The sequence below is a fragment of the Nymphalis io genome, chromosome 5 (genome assembly GCF_905147045.1).
Source record: "Nymphalis io chromosome 5, ilAglIoxx1.1, whole genome shotgun sequence".
NCBI classification, from domain to species: domain Eukaryota; kingdom Metazoa; phylum Arthropoda; class Insecta; order Lepidoptera; family Nymphalidae; genus Nymphalis; species Nymphalis io.
Window position 1 is genome coordinate 3,858,094 of NC_065892.1, and position 26,030 is coordinate 3,884,123.

The 26,030-nt window shown below is 32.8% G+C and overlaps 1 protein-coding gene across 1 annotated transcript; it reads right to left on the bottom strand.

The window, feature by feature from the left end:
* Nucleotides 1-99: 99 nt before the first annotated feature.
* Nucleotides 100-22,115, bottom strand: LOC126768350 (ionotropic receptor 40a). Its single transcript, XM_050486375.1, has 16 exons — nt 22,112-22,115; nt 20,322-20,475; nt 19,567-19,660; nt 19,010-19,105; nt 18,793-18,929; nt 15,340-15,499; nt 13,869-13,975; nt 11,493-11,586; nt 10,776-10,934; nt 10,509-10,662; nt 9,321-9,553; nt 8,604-8,763; nt 8,069-8,165; nt 6,546-6,696; nt 2,659-2,752; nt 100-284 (listed from the first exon to the last, which is right to left on the bottom strand). Exons 1-16 carry the CDS (start codon nt 22,113-22,115, stop codon nt 100-102), a joined length of 2,079 nt encoding a protein of 692 aa, XP_050342332.1.
* Between the last annotated feature and the right edge of the window lie 3,915 nt (nt 22,116-26,030).

The following is a 26,030-nucleotide window of genomic DNA, read 5'->3' on the forward strand; positions in this document are numbered from 1 at the left end:
TTTACTATTGAACTTTGTAATTTTAGGTTATATGTTATTATAAGCGTTGTGCTATTTGCTTACCTAAAAACTATAACAAAAGTTTGAATTCATCTACGCTTATTCTCTAGCATCGTGCCTTAAAGCCTTATCAACAAACACGTATATGTATCTATATATCCTTTCGAAATGTCGTTTAACACGAACCCTGACTGACTTCCGTTTGGTCGATGTCTGAAATCGCTCCTTTGTTTTTATATTCGCTTTCTTACGATGTACTTGTATTTCTGTTACAAGAACGGCAGCTGTAATTGACATAAATTGAAAAGTCTTAGTTCCATTTTGAAATATTTCAATATTACGTCTGGACAAACGTTTTTCAACTACTTACTTACTACAGAATCCATGCAGAGTTTTATTAAATAAAACAATTAAAGCAAATTATAAATTATTAATATTTTTATTTATGGATAATTAAAGAATAAAAGCTATTTATGTATTGTAATATACTTTTACAGCAGAATAATCTATAAATGTTTAAAAAAAATCGCATATATATTGACGCGAAGCCATTAATGATAAAATTATATTTCTTAAAAGTTTATTATAATCACGGTAACTATGGATACCATGGAATGCTACGGTTTAATTATATTCTAATAATCTAAAGCGGACTCCAGACTTTTCCATTAAACGCGGAGTGAATTCATGTCAAGATTTTTCTAAAAACATATTGTTTTACAATCGCAAATCGCAAACTTTAACAACTTTAATGCTCGCATTCAACAAAGACATTCGCTAAATTGTATTCGCTTTTCCTATAAAACATGAGATTTAACTTACTTCAATAAAATCAATATAAAAAAACACTTCACTTGTTCTTTTATTGTGCGACTGTACACACGTTTGCGTTAACTTTAGTCAAACGGACACAAATACCCACTCGAAATAGAGAACAGAATGCGAACATTCGTGAAGCGCTTTAAGCGCGAGTATAGCTTGCATAAGATTAAGATGCTAAGTGTTTAAAAAAAAAAGTTGTTTAAAAAGCCAAGATGGCCCAGTAGTAAGAACGCGTGAATCTTAACCGATGATCGTGTGTTCAAACCCGGGCAAGCACCATTGAATTCTCATATGTTAAATTGTATTATAATTCATCTCGTGCTTGACGGTGAAGGAAAGCATCATGAGGAAACCTGCATGAGTCGAATTTCCCTGAAATTCTGCCACATCAGTATTCCACCAACAAGCATAGCAGCAACGTGGTCGAATAAGCACCAAACTTCTCCTCAAAAAAGGGAGAGGAGGCCTTAGCCCAGCCAGTGCGTCATACACAGGCTGTTATTGTTACTGTACTGTTACTGAGAGTTTTATGTCATAATCAGTATATATATAATAGAATAAGAATACGAATTGTGTCCGCAAATATATAAGCAACTATATAAGTACAGTAATTATTGATTATATATTGTATACCGCCGCTATTGGCACTATATAATATCCTAGATGAAATTGCCCAGTAGTAAGAACGCGTGTATTTTAATCGATGATCACGGGTTCAACCGTAAAAGCGCCACTAAATTTTTATGTGCTTAATTTATGTTTATAATTCATTTCGTGCTCAGCGGTGAAAGAAAGCATCGTCAGGAAACCGGTCCTTAACCACATTGGCACAACTTTTTAAATTCTACCAATTGTGCCACAATAAGCGAAACCTTCTCAAAGGGAGAATTACCCCAGCAGTGGGATATTCAAAGGCATATTACGGGTGATTATGTTTTGTATGAGATTTTTCTCTTTTATAAATAGCTCGTATTAAAAAAAAATGTCTATAGTCAAATATATTCGATGAAATCTCCAAATCAATTTTCGTTAACCTACAGTGGAATGTAAATTATGTTATGTAAAACATGAATAATTTATTTCCATTGTTAAAATAAATAACACAAATATTTTATCAATATGGTTGTGATGAAAACTAGTACAGTTATTTCAAAGTTGAAATGATTTTAAATATTAATTTTATTAAGTGTGCTTGAAAAGCGCAAAAAAAAAGTGTGAAAAAAAAAGTGTAGCATACAATGAAACTTACTGATGGTAGGGCTTTGTGCAAGCTCATCTGAGTACTACCCATTCATCACACATTCTAAGGCCAAACAGCAATAATAATAATATTGTGTTCCGGTTTAAATTGTGAGTGAGTCAGTGAAACGACAGGCACAAGGGACATAACAGCTTATTTCGATGGCGCATTGGCAATGTAAGAGATATTGATCACTTATCATCAGTTGGCCCATTTGCTGTCTGGCTTCCTATTTTATAAAAAGGAAGAAAAAAAATACACCTAAAACCAATACGTGGATGCGTAAGCGCTTATGCGTGTCCGTGAGTTATTGCATTTTCGTGATTGCATGTGTCTTCTTCTTCTTCTTAGTCGTGACACTCTTGTCGTCAGAGCGGTCGTGGTCGCCATGAAATATTATTAATTGTTCGGCGCAGATGTTATTCGCCTCACGAGCGTTCGCCATATGTCCCTGTTAGTGGTGAGCCACTAACTGGGACATATGGTGAAGGCTCGTGATACACATTGTATGTCTATATGTTTGTTTATATTGAGTGTGACCGTATATGTGTGAGTGAACTTATATAATAAAACACTTTTACTTTACAAATCTGAACCTGCTAAAAAGTAACCAATGCTGAGAAGGCAAAAGGCTCCACGAAGCATTCTAAGCGAAACTGGTTCAAGACCAATTGTGGACTCTGCTTGCGCCTGGAATAAGAAGTTTATACGTAAGATTGGTTTTATACATTTCTTTGTGGTAGTTCGTGATAACATTCATGCATATACCAATACCATACAATACAAATAGTTTTACAAATAAAAAGAGACGAGAAAGACGAACAACAGGCAGGCAGTCTTATTGCTAAGAGGATCTCTTCAAGGCAACCTTAAGGCATATGTACATTGAAATTATAAAAAGCAATAATGTATGTATATAACAGTGCTTTACTAATTTATTGTCTAATTTTATTTGTCTAACAGAAAAATTAAATTACCTAACTCTAATTTTACCCTTAACGTGATACAACTACTTACATATGTAAAACACTGTAACATATCATCTTTTTTTTTTTATTATAGACTACTGCTTCGAAGAGTGTACTCCTTCTAGTTAATTAGGAATTTTCATTATATCTGTTCCTAGTAAACACTTACTCACTTTTTAAGGTAATAAGTTAAATAATAATACCAATTAAAAACCATTAAGATTTAAGCTGTGCTTGAAAATGACACAATAAAATAAAATACACAAAGGTTTTTTAAAACATTCCTTATCTTAATATATAAAATATTACGTTGCGTAAATAACATTAAACACCAATGTGTTTAATGTTATTTACGCAACGTATTATACGTGACACTTTTACACATACGTAGCTTTTAAACAACACACATAGTGGTAGGGCTTTCGCAAACTCGCTGGGTATGTACCACTCACTCATCAGATATTCTAACGCAAAACAGCAGTACTTGGTATTGCCGTGTTCCAGTTTTATGGGAGAATGAGCAGGTACAATTACAGATACAAGGAACATAACACCTTGGAACCCAAGGTTGGTAGCGCATTGGCGATGTAGGCGATCGTTTACATTTCTTACAAAACCTTCGGGTGGCCCATTTGTTCGTACGCTTATTAATACTATAAATACACTTGGACTATACACACGTTGACAACATTTGATAGTTATACTAATTTAATTTGTCTGTCTATCAGTATCGCACTTATTTAATTTAATACTTCTTATGTACATATACTACCTAATTTGAAATGAATTGTGAATATATTTATTCACAATTATATAATCACGTGAATAACATTTAATCAGTTATAAAGTCATAACACAGAGTTGCAAACTCCGCAAAATCAATACGTCCTGCAAGGTTTCCGTTTCTATAAAAAAACAGTCCGCATACAGTTGAAAACTTTCCCAATTATTGAATTTAAATTATAAATTATTTTATTTTTTTACTTTAATTAATAAGCCTTATAATATAAATAAAAAACTATGTATTTTCATCTGAGAATATTATATACTAGGTACTAAAGTTTCTCGCCGGTTTTTTCTAATACATTTTTAACCAGTGATGGCTGTATGTACACTCAATTTATGTAACTAAAATATTACTTGAATACAATATAATTTGGAATTGTTATAGTTTATATACTCTTTATTGTATACAATATATAAGACAATTATATGCACATAAATAAGATAAGATGTACAAAGGTCTTATCATTAGGACAGCGATCTATTCCAAACATTTAATAATAGATCTAGACGTATCAGCAGCAAGTCTAGTTTTATACACTAAAACAGTAATTAATATGAGCATGTTTAAATGATAATCAAATATTATATACTTAACTTATATATTAGTATATGATTTGCAATTTTCTGAAAATTGCAAAATTTTTACTTGCTTCTTCCAAACATCGAGCTACTAAAGATGTCTTGAAAGACCAATAACTTTTTCTGATTCGATTTGGGATTTGAACGCAAGACCTCGGTTTATGTGTCTTCATAAGCCCAACGAGGCAGTAAAGAAAAAGAAGTCTCTGGTACAGCACAATCAACGTACATTGCGAAGTTTTATCGAATAACATTTATTGTGTACAAAAAAGCAATGAACCATTCCAACACATGCCGAACATATATGCTTAAACACATTTTTGTATTTTCACGTTTAATTAACTCAAAATACTTGTTAAGTGCTTCAAATGTGTTATTAAGAGCCCACTTTAATAATTTATATTTAAACGTTAATTTCATTCATATTTATACAAAATATTAAAATGGCTTACAAATGTTGAAAATCAAATTTTAAACTCATATTTTAAACCACTAAGAATTTCTATACAGAAATACCTAATTATTTTTCATAGGCCCGATTCGGAATACGAAACAAAGACCTACTAGACCAACGAGAAATCATAATTTTAACCTTTTTTAGCTTTTAACTGTATAAGTCAAAACGATAAGAAATATTTTAACCAAAATAAGAAATAAAAATTTTTTTACTGATTTTTTCTTACATTAGATTTTCTTCATATACAATGTTTTGTACAAATTAAATGAATTACATGTAATATGTTTAAATTAAGATGTACAAAATACTACAACTACAATTAATAGTGAACATTCAGATGACGAGGAATTTTATGAGGGCGGACATTGTGAGAATTCTAATTCAGTAAGGTTAGAAAATTTGACATTTCTCACTTATTAAACTGAGTATTAGCTTAGACTTAACTGGATAGTACCCTTGTAATAGTGCAATAAATACTTAGCTTTACTTATAATCGTTGCTTAACGAGTGATTAGTTAAGCAATGCCTTGTCACAGGCTGTCTTCTTTCAGATATCAAATTAAACATGATATATATATATAAGGTAACGGAAGACTTCTCAGTTCTCATCATCATAGTGATAACGAGCATACTTATTACTATTATACTATATTAAGAGTAAATAATATTTTTATTGAAAAATATTGTTTAAGAGAACTTTAAATATATAGGAAAAAAACATGTATCATTAATGATTGCTTAAGATCAATAAATTTATACCGCTAGTTGACATCAGAAAATGCCAGTTGCGTTATTGGTAAATAAGTTTGGGCTACACCCGAGGGATGCTGATTCTAATCCTGTCACACAACTTTTGATACTATTTTGAAATTTGTAATTGACGTGACGTATAACATTGTGTATAGACGAAGGTTTGGACCGGGACCTTGTTCTTCAAATTAACGAAAAGGATGAGAATTTAAGATGACAAGGAAACCTAAATGCCTACAGCTAGTGGAAAGTGGTATATTTTAATTGGCAATTACAGATTTTAATTAAATAGTGTGGTCAGCATAAAAAACCCTTTACTTTTCAATCCTATCGGATGCCGATCTTTTTTTATATCGACCGGGTAACTGAAGAACCAACTGAAGTAAAAGTATTCGAAATACTAAAAAACATAAAAAACTTTTTCAGATGTACTCGTACATTTCGTACATTTAATTATAATAAAATAAGTCACTATAAATAGGACTCAAATTGAAAATTGAAAATATGAACCAAACAGTAACACTCAAACTGATTTTTAACCGACTTCAAAAGAACGAGCAGGTTCTAAAATCGGTTGCACGTATTTTTTATTCTGTTTACTGGCTCAGAATTCCGTCATTTGTGAACCGACTTGGAATATTCTTTCCGTTTGGTCTCATTTAAAATTGAAGAAATTACCACTCCAAAAGAATTTTTATGGACTCGAATATTATTTGACGTAGGTTTTGTTTTTAAAACAAACGAATATTTTTATTATATTATTCATAATTTTAATCTTAATAATATTAGACAAATTGTAATTTTTTTTTGTTATAGACTTTTATACATAATTACTATTCAAACGCAAAGCCGAAGTAAAAGATAGTATAGTATTAGATTAAGAGAGATGCATGCTAAGCAAGTTATAACTGTTGATATTAATATTATCAATTAAAACATTTACCTGCGGAGTTTGAACATTTTCCATTGCGTCACTGCTCTCTTTTCTATCACTCTCGGTAACCGGTTCCGATCTTCTAGAATGTTCCGGGAGATTTTTATATTCATCTGTTGTCATCTTAGCTAATATACCAGCTTCGAATAGAGTCATTATCCTATATGAACATGCCTTCATCTTAATATAAGCGATTTTTTTCAATTAAAATGATGATTTATACATTTATAATATTAATAATTTATGAAACTCAAACATTAGTAGACGTAACATATTATGCATATTATACATAGTATTTGTCTTTCGTTAAGTACATATCATATCGAATGAGTAATACATAATTATTCAATTGTTCGTATAAAGTAGAGTAAAAAGTAACTACCCCACTGCTGGGCTAAAGCCTCCTCTCCTTTTCAGGAGAAGGCTTGGAGCTTATTCCACCATTTTTCTCCAATAAGGATTAAGGAAATACATGTGGCAAAATTACAAAGAAATTAGACACGCAAGTATCGTCACAATGTTTTCCTTAATCGCTTGAGCAGTAGAAAAAAATAAATAAATAAGCACATAGAAATCCAGGAGTTGTTTGAAACTGGGCCTTCTCCGATCCTTTTATCGGTTATTCGTTTGTTTGTTTAATGTTTATTTAGAGCGATAAGTGAGTAAATAAATTATTAGGTTTATCATATGTTCTTAAATTCAGTAAAAACGGAATTACTCAATTAATTGTACATGTAAATAGAATAGTCGCGAGATTGACTACGAACAAACAACCGAAGCAAAGCGCCTTTGCGTTTTTGAAGTGGTTAAGTGTAGATGTTTCGTAAACGTATTCTGCGGCATAATACTATGTCAAGTGAAATTAATTTAACACAACCAACTTTAAGAAACGCTTTACATTATACGTTACTAGTACAGATTACATTATAAAATACAAGTCTTTGTTTATTAAAATCCACTCGCGGCTCACAAGTTATTCTACCGTCAAAAAGCAATACGAAGTAGCCCAAGTGACTTTATATTATTACCTTAGATCCTTACGTAGACGTAAACAAGTCGAGATGGCCTAGTGGTTAGAACGCGTGAATCTTAACCGATGATCGTGGGTTCAAACCCGGGCAAGCACCACTGAATTTTCATGTGCTTAATTAGTGTTTATAATTCATCTCGTGCTTGACGGTGAAGGAAAACATCGTGAGGAAACCTGCATGTGTCTAATTTCATGGAAATTCTGTCACATGTGTATTCTACCAACCCGCAATGGAGCAGCGTGGTAGAATAAGCTCCAAACCTTCTCCTCAAAAGGGAGAGGAGGCCTTAGCCCAGCAGTGGGACATTAACAGGCTGTTACTGTTACTGTAACGTAGACAGTGAAATTATGGTGTGAAACGTAGTTGATATTCCTAATAGTTTTGTTTTATATGTGCTAAAGTACTTCGTTTTAACTGTACCATTTCGTCATCTGCTTTCAATAATAAATTTAAAATACGACAAATATTTTTTTAATCTGTTTTCTCAAAATTCATACTTACACGTTGTTAAAAGATTCTAAATAAGGGCAACCGATTTGCAAAGCAACTGCTGAATATCGTGTATATAATTTTTCACTCAAATGAAAATTATGTGAACCTGAAATTAAAAAAAAGTTATTTCGTATTGGAACTTTTGCTACAATAATTTTCACTATAATAATGCATTACTACCGAAATACTTGGCTATTTCTATATTTGCAAATGTTTTCAATGTTTCAGAAAGTCACGAATAATTACAAAACTTCATGAATAGGTAATTACATAAACTTTTGTCACTAACGCCTATTGATAACACAAAAGTTGCCACTTTCCCTTCCGTGGATACACAGCTTAATGTTTATGAAGCAAAAAAGTTTAACAACCTTAATTAGGCCTATTAAGAAAAGAGCGTTACTATAAAACATTGTAAGAAATATGCTGTTATACGCACTTTCATTAATATTATAAGAAACTTTTAAATATATATATATTATGAACTACATTTCACTAATAATGATTTGTCAAATTCTTGTAAGTATTTAGATTTTTGACGTACCAAATCTCTCTGTATCGTAGAACAATGTTTCTCTCCCGCCCAGTATCACTACTCGACGTTTTGTCAACACCAAGCGGACACCTACTTCGACACTTCGTACGCGTTGTATGCGTTGACGTCTCATGAGACGAGCGAGGCGACCATACACTCCTGTCCCGTTCTAGCCAAAACACATTAACGGTTACATAAGTTCTTTCACATAAATTGATACTATAAAATTCGAAAACGAATTAAATATAATAAAGACATTTATTCCATCTAATTAAATGGTCTTTTTCATCTTATCGGAATGTTATTAATTACTAAATCATTACGTACCATACCACGTACAAAAATTATTAATATTTTAAATCAAAGTATGTATAGACTAACTAAGGAAAGGATTAACCAGAGAAACGTAAACTCCGATCTGGCTGTAGTTTGTAGGTACCACCCACTCATCAGATATTCTACCGCAAAACAGTGCTTGGTATTGTTGTGTACCAGTTTGAAGGGTGAGTGAGCCAGTGTAATTACAGGCTACAGGGACATAACAACTTAGTTCCCGATGTTGGTGGCGCATTGGCGATGTAAGCGATGGTTAACATTTCTTACAATGCCAATATCTATGGGCGTCGGTAACCACTTACCATCAGGTGGCCTATATGCGCGTCCGTCTATCTATTCTATAAAAAAATCTATCATTATTGGACCCTTTAATACCTTTCAAAATTATACCTGCAGAATGGCCATTGAAGAGCTATGTCCCTCCACGACCAATTCGTATCCTTTATACCTCATGGCCTCTTCTAAGGCTTGCAACGTGCCAATAGGTTGTTCTCTCGCAGGTCTTGCTAAGAGACTGGTTAAGTTTGCAGAATACATGTCGCCAATGACGTAGGTTGCTCCGAGCGAGATGAAAATAGAAACTAGACGTGCCTTATGTGTTCTGGATGGCTCTTTGGAGGAAGCTGCAAATAAAATTGACTTCATTTTATGATACAGTGCTAGCAAAACTGGCTTACAATATATTTTGATAGGTATTTCTTGTATCCTTTCTGAAAATTTACACTTTTGAGAATTTCTCTATACACCATATTTTTGGCATCAATGCATACACCATGAATTTCATCTGTGTCTATTGGACATAATTGTAGCAAAGCTTAAGACTGAGGATCGTTAAAAAAATCCATTGCCTCAGAAAGCACGTCTACAGTAACAGTACAGTAACAGCCTGTTAATGTCCCACTGCTGGGCTAAGGACTCCTCTCCCTTTTTGAGGAGAAGGTTTAGAGCTTATTCCACCACGCTGCTCTAATGCGGGTTGGTAGAATACACATGTGACATAATTTCAATGAAATTAGACATATGCAGGTTTCCTCACGATGTTTTCCTTCACCGTCAAGCACGAGATTAATTATAATCACAAATTAAAAGCACGTCTAGTCGAGCCGAATTCGTCATATCAGATTATGAGAATGAGGGAATAAATAGTATAGCTTTATTTGCCTACGCACTTTTGCACTATATATATATAGTTAGCTAGTATTCCTACAGAAAAGCTGTCGTAGCCAAAATTGGTCAAAAAGACATCATCCTCATTATCACAAGAGGCCAAAATTATGTTGTTTTATTCATTTGCAATTTTTTAAATATTATTTTCGTATTATTGATTCAAAAAAGGAACAATTCGTATTAATATTTTTATACATCAGTAGCTTTCGTTAGTAATTTATACTTACTACAATCATAAATACTTATTTAATATTCGAATATGAATGTGTGTCTGCAAGTGAATACTAGCTTCTAGTACATTTACTTTGCAAATGAATTATTAAACAGTTTATTCGTAAGGTTATTGTGTCGCTCCTTTGTAATTCGCTAGAAATGTTTGTCTTTACTTCATAAGCCACGTGTAGTACGGACATTGTCTTAAGAATAATGAAGTGGTGAACCAGCAGCAATTATTCAAAAGGCCCGGTTGGTTTCGCTTGCGTCTTTGCCATAATGTAGGAGCTGCGATCACAACCCACAGGGCTGGTCCCGTCACGAGCAGAGTGGCGCCAACTAGTAACCATACCTTGAACAATATTATTATGTACGATGTTGTTAATATTTGTAACTGGTAAATTCTGTGTCTCTTTAATATATCCTGCTACAGCTTTGTAAAAAAAAAGATAAGTTATACATTACCTCCCATCTAAAAGGCCTGATTATTGCCAAAGTTTCACTTAATTTATCTGGTGCATGAGTTAAAAAGGCTCCAGAGTCGGCCAGAGTTAAAAATGAAAATTCAACCGCTTGTAATCTTTCCCAGGTCATTGTTACGTCACCGACGAAAAAATCCGCTGTCTGGTTAAAAATTATTGAAATTATAGAAGACTAGTTTGCACTCACGACTTCGACCGCGTGACCGAATCTTAGGTAATAGGTATAAGTGCCATCTATCCATCCCTAGGGTACAAGCTTAATTTATATCAAAATCGGTTCAGTGGTTTAGCTGTAAAGGCGTATCAGACAGACAGAGTTATTTCATTACTTTCGCATTATTAGTATCGATCATTACAAATTTTAATTATAATTTTTTTATTACTTTACAATAAAATACAAGTATCTTAAAGTCATCGTAAATAATTATTTATGAGATAATTGAAGCTGATATCTAATATAAGCTATATCGAGAAGCTGATAGCCAGCTTCTCGATATAGCTAATTCTCTATAATTTTATCGACATAAGGATAATTTTCAATCTGATTAAAAGCAATTTACAAAATCATAATGATGGATATAATTGCGCTTTTCGCTGTTCGACGTAAGAATCAAATTATACAATTATAGCAAATTTGATAAATATATAATAATATTAACTGATATCCTTATTTGAATATTTGATTTATTGTAAAACTTACACGTTTCCTAATCAGACCGAGGGTGCCTTTAAATGTTCCGTTAGCAGCGATCCTTGAGCCTTGACTTCTTTCTGGTGGATCGTAATACCGGTACCTGTTTGAAAATGCTTAATGAGTTTTAGCATAACATATACAGTATGAATTACTTCAAAGGAAACTAATTTTCTGTCGAAAAAATATTCAAGCAATGTTTCGAATATAAGATAAAAGAAATCTTTTTTAATACTTGTCTGTTTCTTTGAGTGGGCTAATGGATTTTGATCGAGCCTTCGGAGGTTTAGGATTTATTTAAAATATCTTGTTGTTGTTTTTTTTTTAACATGAAAGAGATTTGCAATTATTTTTAACATAATGCGAATCCTTAGCTAACATCATTTAATACAATTTATAGGAAAGTTGGTGTATTTTAAATAAGCTGTGAATTGACTGGAAATAAGGTTCAAAATTGGACAAGGCACTCGTATTCGATTCCAATCCGAATCTTTTTACATTTTGATTTGTATATGTATATTTATTATATTTATATACTGCTAACTGTATCTAAAAGAGAGTCAGACCACTGGCTTCAGGCTCTCCCTTGTAACAATCTGGGGACAGTACATGTGTCGGGCAACGATACGCTACGCCATATGCCTTCGTTTAGGTTTAAAGGTGTGCGAGCCTCACACATGTCCCTTTTGTACCCGGGTGGATCATTTCGGACACCATGGACTAAGCTGCCGCAAAAGCGCTGGCCATGCATATTGCCATGGATCTCTTAATGATATACATCGTCGGGCTTTGGCCGCAGCATCGATTCCTACTACTTTGGAACCGAATGGTTTATGCAGAGATGAAGGTAAAAGAACCGATGGAGCAACATTAGTGCCATGGTCGATGGGACGTGTTCTTGTGTGGGATGCAACTTGCGTAGATTCGCTGGCAGTATCTCATATCAAGAACACGTCTCGTAAAACCAGTGCAGCCACTGCTGCTCAAATAGTCAATCGCCGCAAATATTCACTTTTATCCAACTAATATGAATTAGCGGGGTTGAAAAATTGGGTCCATGGTCGTCTGATACAATTTTTTTTTATAAAAGATCTCTCTAAGAAACTGGTCCATACATCTAGTGACCCAAGAGCTAGCGCTTATTTAGCCCAAAGGCTGACTAGCGGTGCAGAGAGACAATAGTACCCGCGTCTTGGGTACAATACTACAAGACAATCTTTTAGACGGCGTTTTTTTCTATAAATTTGTAATGCATGTTTTTTTCATTTTTTTTAATTCATATATTATAAAAACGATTGTACATAGCTTAAAATATCTGTATATATCTGTATACATATTACAATTTTAGTAATTGCTGATGTATTTCCCCATTATTTTCGAACCAGTGGTTTCACGTTTACCATGATGCATGATAGATTTTTTTTAATTTACCAAATATGATTCTCAATCGAATGCCACCACCATTTGGATTAGAAGTTTAAAGAAATATTAAGGTTTATTTTATGGTGTAGGTGCAAATAACATTATTTGACTACTTTGGCTATATCAGCTATATATATATACTGGTGGTAGGGCTTTGTGCAAGCTCGTCTGGGTAGGTACCACCCACTCATCAGATATTCTACCGCAAAACAGGAATACTTGATATTGTTGTGTTCCGGTTTGAAGGGTGAGTGAGCCAGTGTAATTACAGGCACAAGGGACATAAAATCTTAGTTCCCAAGGTTGGTGGCGCATTGGCTATAAGCGATGGTTGACATTTCTTACAATGCCAATGTCTAAGGGCGTTTGGTGACCACTTACCATCAGGTGGCCCATATGCTCGTCCACCATCCTATTCTATAAAAAAAAAAAGAACATTTAAGACTGCCTTTATGACAATATTGGACATGGACTTTCCAAATTTATTAGTTGTTTTACTCTTTATGTGGATTCATAAGTAATAAATAATTCAATAAAAACATTATAGTGACGACACAAATTTTACATATTTTATTAAAAATTAACATTTGATTTTCATGCTAAATAATAAAATTTATCTATATTGTGGGTATATGTGATTTAGTCGTCGGAAAAAAGTACAAAATTTCCAGTTATCGGTATAATCTACAATGGGAATCGGTAACACCAAGCTTGGGAACTAAGATGTTAAGTCCCTTATTCCTGTAGTTAAACTGGGTCACTCACATTTCAAACGGGAACACAGTGATACTATGATATATTGTTATTAGGTGATAGAATATGTGATTGAGTGGTTGGTATATACCTAGATAAACTTACATAAAGTGCGATAGTTTTAACATTTAGTCTTGCAAAACGATTAAAAAATATTTGTGAAAGCCTACTTGAATAAATTATAGTTCGATATTGATTTGCTTGTCTTACTTAAAATTTAATTTCTTCGATAATAATGAGAGTAATTTGTCATCTCGCCCACCAGTCACGTTGACCGTCGAGTCGTTCTTGTAAATCACAAAGTGCCAAGGAGGTGCCTGAACAAAAAAAAAACATGTAATAAATTAAATGTAACTAAACGGCAATACTAACAAACATTGTATGGCGAATTAATAGTTTTGTTTTACACAACGATTTTTCTGTCATCAATAATTTGACATTCGAAAGAATAAGACAGCGTCTTCTAAACACCGGCGTTATTTAGTTATTAGTTATTTGTGCATCAATGAATATTTTGGTACGTTTTTATACGATACCAATACGTTGAAATATACAAATCAAACGTTCGCAGGTTTTACAATACAAAAACTGATGTTCACAGTACTTGCATACATATATTAGAAGTAACATTGGTTTATAGAAAATGTATAAAAAAAAATTATATAAGAAACCTGAGATGGTAGTACGTGAAAATTAACCGAGTTCAAGCCCGAGTAAGCACCACTGATTTTTCTTGTCTGTAATTTGTGTTTTCCTCCAGAAAATAGGCCTTTCCCTAACTGTCATGATCGTGGTATTTGAATGGAAGAGGAGGTACTAATTCATTAGTAACCACATACGAATAATAAAAATCAAAATTGATCTTCGTATTATTTAAAAGTCAATTGGATGGTGCTATGATTGATTTAAAACCACGATAGCGACTTCTGCATTAGGAATTCTGCATAGACGGTAAGACTATCAATTTGACAATTACTAATTAAAATCCTCAGGTAAGTAATAATAATAATAATGTCCTCCAGAATGATCTCGGCCACGGCGGCCAATCTCAAGAGAGATTAGCCAACTACGCAGGAGATATTATAGTGCACAAGTGTGTGCGAAAACACAGGCGCACTCTCTATTCCCTTACTCTCATAATCCGATAGGACGGCAATCCGACACGACCGGAAAGAATTTAGGCGCAGGACCAACGGCTTTACGTGCTTTCCGAGGCACGGGAGTGTACACACTTCCAACAGACAGGTAAGTAAATATTTAGTCTAACCAGGATCGAAATAGTTGTCAATTAAGGACACTTTGACAGTTATTCTTTGATATTCGATTAGACAAAAGGTAACAAAGAATCAGTAGAACTATAGAACAAATTCGAAGCAATGCAGAACAACAATAAATGTCACAAAGTTAAATGCGATATTGACAATAACAACTATAAAATTTAAATGATGTACGTATCAAAACAGCGTAAAACCGTAAGTGAATTTTCAACATTGAACAATTGAGATACGGTGTGACTTACAGCTTATAGCACCGTAGGTCATAAGTTATATTTCTATTTATTCTACTAACCTAAATAAAATGTATTTTTTATCTGTGCTTCTGATTATTATATATGAAAATAAAACAATTTCATAATGGATTTTATAATGGTTAAAATTGTATAAAAATTAAAACAACTTACATGCAATACGGGAACATTGAAGATCCTACCCTTGAAGTCCTGATAGACCTTATCAGCGGGTGGTAAGGCGGGAGATTTGTAGAGGCGACCTGACCACCAGTTGACGAGGGTCAAGTGGTTAAGCTTGTCCGGTGTTGCCTGGTTGTAGTATAGTCGAAATCTGTTATAAAAGAGATAAATATAGAAATGTTTTTGCTTATTAGTGATTGTTTTTAATATAAAAAAAAAATTAAATTAATTAATTATTTATTTAATAAATAAAGTTATTCAAAACTCGTTAAATTTGTAAAGTAGCAGCCTGCGAATGTCCCACTTCTTAGCTAAAGCCTCCTCTAACTTTAGGATTACTTATTCCACCACGCTGCCCCAATGCGGCTTGCTGGAAACACATATGGTAGAATTTCATTTAAATTAGGCATACGTTTCCTGGAAAGGTTTTTCATTACCGCCGAGCATGAGATGAATAATTATAAACACTAATTCCTGGGTTTGAACCCCCAAATCATTCACGCATTCTAACCACTGGGCTATCTCGGCTCGGCCAGTAGAGTATACTCTTCTAAGTTTCAAATTACTTTTCGTATAAAGAAAATGGATTTTTTTAATAAAACGTAATCAATTTATAAGCGGATAAGTATATTATTTGAAGAACTAAAATTGGCCACAAAACAAATACATTTTCCAAAGAAAATACTGAAAGCGAAACAGTAAAAAATATGTTTTGGCCAATTCACAATCGGCGTTTCGTTCAATCGAATTACAATGTACGTGAGAGTTGGCAGCTTTGTATTGGGTCTCTCCGAACTAGGAGAAAATGTAATTTCTGAAATACTGGCAAGATGGCACGATAATCAAGCCGGTGCATACTTGGAGGGAATTTAAAATGTTTTAATATTAGAAAAATATATAGATTTTCGCTTACAATTGTTTTTTTTTTCAGTTGAGGATTTTAATAATTCAATAATGAAATAAAAGCTATCATTTCAATATGTTTTAAATTTTTAGTCGTTTTAGACTCTTTCAAATGGATTAGAATTTATTTTAACTTGGATTTTTAAAAACAATCGAAAGTTTTTCTTACAACAATAAAACGCAAAATTTTCTATTGAATAAAAATTCGTTTATCCATTTACTTCGTTACTTCTTATTTTATTTTAATCTGTATTATATACCAATTAATATCGGATAGAGACGAAGAAAAATGAGAAAGCTTAACGTGTTATATATATGTAAAGATTGTATTTTGTTTCACATTTGAAAGTTAAAAATAATCACTCCAATTTTTGTAAATACCAATTTTTTTTTTTTTTATAGAATAGGAAGGTGGACGAGCATATGGGCCACCTGATGATAAGTGGTCACCAAACGTCCTTAGACATTGGCATTGTAAGAAACGTCAACCATCGTTTATAGCCAATGCGCCACCAAGCTTGGGAACTAAGATTTTATGTCCCTTGTGCCTGTAATTACACTGGCTCACTCACCCTTCAAACCGGAACACAATATCAAGTATTGCTGTTTTGCGGTAGAATATCTGATGAGTGGGTGGTACCTACCCAGACGAGCTTGCACAAAGCCCTACCACCAGTAAATTTTGAAGGGACTGTAAATTCCTTGTAATTCCTCCCAAATCCCACATCTCTTCCCGTGGGTTTCGTATAAAAATGGCTAAATAATTGGGGCAATCGGGAAGAATAGTAGCAAAGTATTATTGACAGCATCGTGGATGTCAGTAGTGAAGACATCGCCCTAAAGCAAAAGGCCCACTTCCACATTGTTATAGAGGACCAAATTCAAATACCAAAATTAAAATATAACAAAGCGGCGAATTGAAAATCGGAACTTACGACTTGGAAATCATTGCAGACATAAGCTTGAACTGACTTGAAGTACAGAGGCTCTTTTTAATAAATAAGTTCTTTCATAAAAAACCAGGGGAGGTGAACTTGGCGAAGACCCGATTACGTGATTAGGAAGATACAAATTTTATCCTTTCAATTAAAAGACAACGTATTATGTATACCAACTATTATAGGTAATGTTTGGTAAATCATGGTTAGCAAAGAAGTTAATATAATATCAATATAATGCAAAACGCACCAAGAATCCAAATCCAAAGTAAGCTATTTAACCAAAATGTTGTTTTAACAGAACTTAAAACATTATCAACTAACTGGGGAAGTTTATTTAACAAATAAATATACGTATGTAATAATGTATAACACAATATCAAAGATATTTTTATATACACCGAGTAAAAGTATGTTTTTTCCTCGACTTTATCTCATCGTCGCCCTTTTTACAGATATATCGTAAACAAAGACAAGCAATATTATACCGTATTAGATAAATGCGTTGCCGTATTGGGGTTATTACCTTAATTATTTCGCAATTCGTTAATATTATTACAGCTTAATGATAGATTCATTATAATTTAGTATAGCGTTCGAGCTGATTTACGATGTGGTTAACTGTATTGATTTATCAGTTGTATACTAAATGGTTTTATGTCTCTTTTCTTTTTGATATTATTGCTAATGAAAAAAAGGGACGGCTGCTGATTTATCAATTAAATTTATGAATGCAGGTCTTTGTTACTTTTGGCAATTGTTTCAATGTTTATCGGAAATTGAATGTACAAGTTTTTAATTTAATGAATTAAAGCTTATAACACCTGGATACAACTCTAAATCTAATGTGCGTCTTCTTCTAGTTCCTAAGTAATGTTGCGAAACTCTATATGAGTTTTACCAAAGTCACATTTAAATGTTACCAAAATCCTCAGTTAATTCTCAATTTCTGCTACTCTCCGACCTGATTACAGAATGGTACCTTTATCTAAATTAAAAGAAAAGAAAATTCAAAGCGTAATAATAAAATAATAATGTTCTCCAGACCGATTTCGGCCACGATGGCCAATCTCAAGAGAGATTATTAGCCAACTGCGCAAGAGACATTATAGTGGACAAGTGTGTGCTCTAACTCAGGTGCACTCTCTATTCTCTAACTCTTATAGTCCGATGGGAAGGCAATCCGACACGACCGGAAAGAGTTCAGGTGAAGGACCAACGGCTTTACGTGCTTTCTGAGGCACGGGAGTGTATACACTTCCAACGCTTAGACTCCGGGTCGCTACTGAGAATTTTCAAACAGAAAAACTTAATAACTTTTTATTGGCCCGACCTGGGAATTGAACCCAGGACCTCCGGGTCTGAGGCCTTACATCAAGGCATTAGACCAACGAGGCAGTCAATTCAAAGCGTATTATCTATAAAAAGACACTAACACCGACAACACAGTGCTATAAATCCAAAGTGAACACGGCATGCGGCGAAAGGGACGCTATACTAGAAACAAACCTTCAACTTAATAACCATTTAATAAAATTCCTATTCGTATACATACATGCTAGTGCGATAACTGGTATTTTTAATTTTACATCATTATACTTACACGCCTGGTCTCGGGTTTGTGATCACAGCTACTCGTATAGCCTCCTTGATACTGGAGAGGAATAATCTACTAACTTCACCACGTGGCCAGTAGAATATATACAGTATGGAACGATGGATATAATTATTGATTGTAATCTATAATACATAATACTTTTTTAATTAATAAAATTTTGATTGGTGGTTGAATTTAGAAAAATATATTTTGATTGAATTACCTCGTAAAGTATATCTTCGCATTCCTCTGGTTCACAAAGGATCAGACTCGACCTTTCCTTGGATGTATCGAGACCTTTTTTAAGGTATCTGAAATACTGAATATATTTACATTATTTAACATCAAAATAAATCGTTCACGAAACAACGATAAATATTAATATGAGAATAGATTTATAGCGATTTGTATATAAAACTTGTTAAGAAATATTTATGGCTCCGAATTTAAGTACGGCCTTACCAAGCCACGACCAACAAGGTGGTCAGTTTGTTTTTCGTTTATGTATACTATTGAAACAAACTGAAATCCTAGGTTTTATAACTACAAGTATAATATAATAGTATAAAATAACTACAAGTATAATAACTAGTTTCCGCCGCATGTGAGACGGGATTTTATGTGCTAGGAAGAAATAAACGTACCAAAATAGATTCAGTGGTTTAGCCCTAAAAGCGTAACAGATAGATAGACAAACAGAGTTACTTTCATTTGCATTAATGATATTAGTATAGATGTTAACATGATATTATTATTGATCAGCACTTAATAGCTACTTACTGCATCTTTGCTCTCCGCTGTCTTTATATCCAAGTTAATTACTTGTATATTATTATCACTAAGAATACACATTATTTCGCAAATATCCTCGGACCTAAAAATATTTACAGGTAACTTTTATGTATAAATACGTTCATACGGAATTTCAACTTTGCATTTTCTCTAATTAAATACAAATAATGATTTGATCCGTAACAGCCTGTGAATGTCCCACAGCTGGGCTAAAGGCCTCCTCTCCTCTTTTTGAGGAGAAGGTTTGGAGCTTATTCCACCACGCTGCTCCAATGCGGGTTGGTGGAATACACATGTGGCAGAATTTCAGTGAAATTAGACACATGCAGGTTTTTCCTTCACCGTAAAGCACGAGATGAATTATAATCACAAATTAAGCACATGAAAATTCAGTGGTGCTTGCCCGGGTTTGAACCCATGATCATCGGTTAAGATTCACGCGTTCTTACCACTGGGCCATCTCGGCTAGTGATTTGATCAATATCATATTAATAGAGAGGATTGAAGGATACATGAATTGACGGAGTATTTGAAATAATCAGAATCGAGTTCAAGGAATTGTTGTGTATAGTTTAACAATAAAACATTTTTAGACTAGTGTAAAATCAAAGTCAACATATACTTTATTCAAGTAGACTCTTACAAGCACTCTTAAATCGAGAAGAAAATATATATGACTGTAAATTGATAAAAACCGAGAAGAAATTCAGTAGAACTCATTTCCGATAATTTTGCTATATTACCGTATGTCAGTTGTATTTCCTCTTACAATAGCTAAACTCTTTGTGGGCAATCCAGCAGCGATATCCATCAAGGCTGTCGGAAAACCTCTTGGAAGTCGCTGTAGACTTTTCGAAAATATAGCTCCGATATTAATGAAACATTGAATTTCATAAACTAATAAAACACATAACAACATATAATAATTCATCATATGTTGTTAATGATACTAAAAAAATATATATAAGAAACCGTTTTCTCAAGAGTACGAAATAATTCTAACTCATATTTCATATTTTCTTATGTCTTGTCGGAACATAGAGGAGTTCTGTGTGAACAGATGTGCTTAATCTGGCTAGGCAAGATAGAATATTTTTGAAGTCTCTGCAAAAGTGGGTGGTTGAGATTTGAAGTTGAGGTTGTACTTACCCAGACGGGCTTGCACAAAGCCCTACCACCAATTAATCTAAATATAAAATCATATAACGACATAAATAAACGAATAAATACATTTCTCTATTAACAGCAATTTCGGGGAAAGTATATTTTCGTATTACACACAACGATCGAACAACTTGTTCGTACAAATCGTACAACATAGAACAATGGTAGTCTGCATAATAAAAAAGGAGATAATTACATTTCAATAACTACGCTAGCATATCATTTAAAAATACACATAAAAGTAAATAAATAATTAACCTAGAGACAATATTTAATTATAATAACCAATTTTAAGCATCATTCATGTGTATAATAATAATTAATTAACTTATTAAATAAACAATATTTGCATGATTACTGCCCAGCTCTTATGTTTACTGTATCATTATTGTACATCTGATAAAGAAATTCATATGTTATAAGTTTTAGGTCACCTAAATGCGACTTATATTGGGTCGCCTTTGCATCACGCCTAGAAGACAATCCCACTATCTGTATCGTTTCTTGAATGTAATAACAAACAAACGTAATATTAATACTTAAAATAGTAATACCCTGGGACATTATTCACACAAGGCCATCTGATCCTAAACTAAGCAGGGCTCGTACTATGAGAACCAGACAACTGATATACCACAAATACTATTTTTCTTTTGTAAATAAATACTTATATAGATAATTACAGACCCAGACTCAGGACAAACATGCATGCTTATACGCACAAATGTCTGTCCTGGGTGTGAATCGAACTCACGACCTGCGGCACGAAAAGCGAGTATCTACCAACCACGCCAACCGGCCCGTCAAATCTTAACCGAAAACATCTAATAGCACTTCTGCAAAATACCCCTAGTCTCCGTGCATATCGTAACCTCCATATGAATTGACGTTTGACGAGCTAAGTGGCCACTTTTCATCGCAGGGCCACATGACCGATGGTTTAAAAGCTTTGCCATGTTACCTTACAAACCACCTTCTTCCATAACGGCACTTGTACATTAGTTAGAACTGGTAATGTCGAAATCAAAGAAATTCTGCAACATTTATTAAAAATATATATCTACATAATTAGTTTAATATTAATTGAATACTTAAATACTAAAAAACAAAAATAATAATATTATTATTTCATACTTAAAAGTCTGAGTACCTACCCTACCCTATTGTAACATATAGGTTGTTTTCTCTTACTTCCTTTTTATTCAGTGTAATTATTTCCTTATATAGAATGTAACTACGTATCGCTCTCGTGTAATATATATATATTCATATTACATACAGTGCGTATTTACCCTATGGCTAATGGAACACGTGCCAGGGCGGCTGGTCTCGTAGGGACGGCATCCTAGGTGCCTTTCAAAATCGTTACCCATTTCTACAAATATTTGATTGACTTTCCTAAATAATCTTTAAGAACCTGCCTAATCAACATCACACAAGTACTTCAAAACTCATTTTTAGTTACCTACCTACTCCTACTTAACCATATATATCTTTTTTGTTTCTTTTTTCTAAAATAAACTACTGATGTGACCATGCAATCACAGGACAAGCTGTGGAGCTGTTTGAGTCTATGTATTATTGTTAAGAAACACATGTTTTATCTACACAACTGCCTCGTTTAGTGGTCAACTAATTCAGGGGTTCAAATCACGGGTTAGGTTCATAAAATTTTATTGGATTTTTCTTTCAAAAATGTCTCAGTAACAGCCTACAGTTAGGAATTTCGCAGTGTTTACATTCCCGCGCTTCAGAAAGCTCGTAAAACCGTTGGTCCTGCGCCTGAACGCTCTCCGATCGTATCGGATTGCCGACCCATCTGATTGCGCACGGTGGACTGACTTTAATCAGTTTTTTTATGTTACAAAACTGCTAAAATACAATAAAACGCACCTACAATTCCTTTTATAATAAAAATATATGTATATACATTTATATATATTTTTACATCCTCCGCCTACATCCTTGTTTTCATCCGTACGTATACTTTATAACCCTTTGGGGTGAAAATTTTAGTTACCAATTATTAGTTAACATCTTTATATTTTATAATATCTTACCAAAATTTCAAGCATTATTTATAAATCCGTATGTGCTGTGATGAATGAGCGTGTTCTGTTATTCTTATATGTATCTATAATATACAATTCATCTGTATAAACCTTCGAAATTCGAAAGTTGTTACTAGAATAATTAAAAATAATACAATTTCATATTTACATTTATATAGAAATACGTTTTTCTTTAAATGCGTTTTATTAATTAGAATACATAATTGTTAATATATATGATTAAAAAATATTTATATTTACAATTTAATTGATATTCAAATTTACTCTAAATCACTTATTCTTTATAAAGTATATTGTATTATTTTATACAATAACCTCGTATGTATAGAGAACTTAATAAGCCTTAATAATTGTTGCTTGAGTGCTGTCGTCGGACTTAGGCCCCTAAATAATTTACTACCAAGAAGGTCATATATACCCGTCATAGCTGGCACACCCGTGTAATTATTTTCGAAACTCCTTGAAAAAGGTAGTATTAATTATGACGTTGATACGAAAGAAATGTATTAATTATAAAAATATTAATTTTGACATACAAAAATTAATTTTCTTTTAGATTTTTTTAATTTATACATTTTTAGAGAAACATACAATGTGATGACGCTTATAACAGAATAATATAAAATAAAACACATCGGCTAACCACCGATAATAATTACACAATCACTAAAATTTAACAAAACACAAAACATTATAAAATCAAGTGAGATAGAGAAAGGTGTAGTAAATATAACATATTTTTTAACAAAATAAAATTAATTACTTAATGAAAACAGCTACATTGACATATCTAAGGCATGCAAGTGTAAATATTAATGAAAGTGTTGTGTTATCAGCGTTCCGTCAAAGAAGCAGCTCAGAGATGACGAATCGCTTCAGTGATTACTGAAAGAAGATGTTATGCTAACAGCTACTTGTTCATTTCCAGCATATGACAAATATTTCATATACAGTATTTGTTAAATATATTTCATGTTACCATATTGTCCAGTCATTAATGTCATTAAATAGTGTCTGCTAATTAAACCTCAATTGGTCGACGGTAAACGGTCGGCCTAACAATATGATAGTTACTGGTTCCACCTTAATCCTTAAGGTTATTCGGTCACTCACACCTTACCCAAGTTTTTCGCTTAACTGTAGGAACAATTAAAAATAAACTCTTTCAATATGCATTGTTAGTATTAGTTACAAAACACACCGCAAGATAGAATTAAATAGCCACTTACTAGCATTATTTGTAACAAAATTTAATGTAAGGTGATTTAGGAGGACGGGTTCAGAATTTATACCGAGAAAAACCCAAAATAAAGTATGTACATGTCTCTACCAATTATATACCATTTAATTAAATTAACAACAAAATTATTAATAACTAATTTCCATCGTCACATGGGTTTATACGCCTAAAACTCTCTTATTTTCCAGCTGAAAAGTCACTTATTTGTTGATATAGGGTATATAAATTACGCCGAACCATCCTGTCAAGTTTAATTAAAATTCATACGGATCCGATTCCAATTAATAATGCATATATCATTATAATGATTTTTCCGCGTAATGCAGATATTACATATAGAAATAAAATATATTTATTTTATAACTAATTATAGTTTTGTACTATGAATACCAAAGACGATATATGACGAAATATTAATTAACCCCGAAACTACTCAAGTATAAATATTATATGTTATAACACGTGTTTCGTACGTCTAATGCATCAATATGCTCTAAAGCCGAGCGTGGTAGACGATGGCAGAACCTATTTCCATTACCTGTTGTACCATCGCCTGTCCTGGGGGATGGAGCGCGGGAAATTCAAGACCGAGATCCCAGAGGCTTTCCTATACTGACGACGTGTGGTACAAACGTAAGATGACGCGTTTCAATCCCGTTAGCCAACGACCGCTTTATAAAACATTTTATATGCAAATATAGAACAAGGAAAAATAGATTAGTAAAGTAACAGCCCGTGATTTTCCCAATGCTGGACATAGGCCTATCAAGGATAGCGTTCAGAGCTTTTTTCACCGCGATAATACTCTGCTGTACTCAATTAAATTGGATTGTGTGGCAGATATTTATTTATGTTATAAGATTTCGTTGCGATGTTTTTCTTTATAACTTAATTAAAGATTAATTAAATATGCAAATTAAACATCTAACGATGTAAAAGTCGCCGGTTCGATCATGACTACATGGGCTATTGTAGTCCAAACTCCTGACAAAAGCTATATGATAGCTATCGTATATATTATATTTTCAGTATCACACTCTTTGTACTTAGGAGTCTCGGCTCTAAGGCAGTAAAGCCCATTAAAATCCTACTACTTGGCAAAGTGCCTTGTCCACCTTTTCAAGAGAAAAATTGAGATTCTTTGATCAGATTCATGTTCCACCGTGGTCCTTCAGTGTTCTTTGACATTACTGCGTTCTTTTCTTAAAACTTATTATTTAACATAAGGATAACTTACATTAAAGCCATAAAAATATACAAATAAAATTAAAAATAGTTTGTATAAACCGTGACCGCGTGGAATGGTGGCAAGAATGCTAGCAGCATTTCCCCTTTTAATCGCAAAATAGTAGATACTTGAATTTTTGTAAATCGAGATTTTTACAATTTTATTTCCAAAACTTATTATTACGATTATTTGAATTATTCACTAATTTAATACAAGTTACTTGAATGTTATTTTACCGTTAATTTGTATAATACTCTACTCTCTAGAAATTATGCTACTATATGTAATAATACTTTAGTTAAATCATTAGCAGTATAGCTATATCGTTTTAGCATTAAATTTTTCATTTCATTTAAAATTACTTTTATTTTGTCGTGTAGATCAGCTACTTCTATTCAAATTTCTTTCTTCTCTTTTCTTTTTGAGTATTAATTTAATTTATGAAACTTTCCATTTTTATTTTATTTTTTAAATATATCTGCAATAACTATGAAAAAGGAGTTACTAAGTATTATTAGTAAAATAAACTTAAGTGATCGTTAAGTTAAATTGAATAAGTTAATATAATCTAATTCTCATTCGATGATCAAACTCATTTTCATATGTAAATAATATATATCATAAAATACAAGGATTATCAATATATAATTCATGTTAATTATTAAAATGTATGTAGTAAAAGAAATGTATTACATAAATAAATAAATGTATTATATACGAATTCAATTTTAGTAAAATGACATCTTTA

Coding starts and splice junctions, on each gene's coding strand:
- LOC126768350 (XM_050486375.1), bottom strand. Junction 18,930..19,009: donor GCGAAGATATACTTTACGAG/GTAATTCAATCA, acceptor TATGTATTATAG/ATTACAATCAATAATTATAT. Junction 15,500..18,792: donor ACAAACCCGAGACCAGGCGT/GTAAGTATAATG, acceptor CTTTTATAACAG/ATTTCGACTATACTACAACC.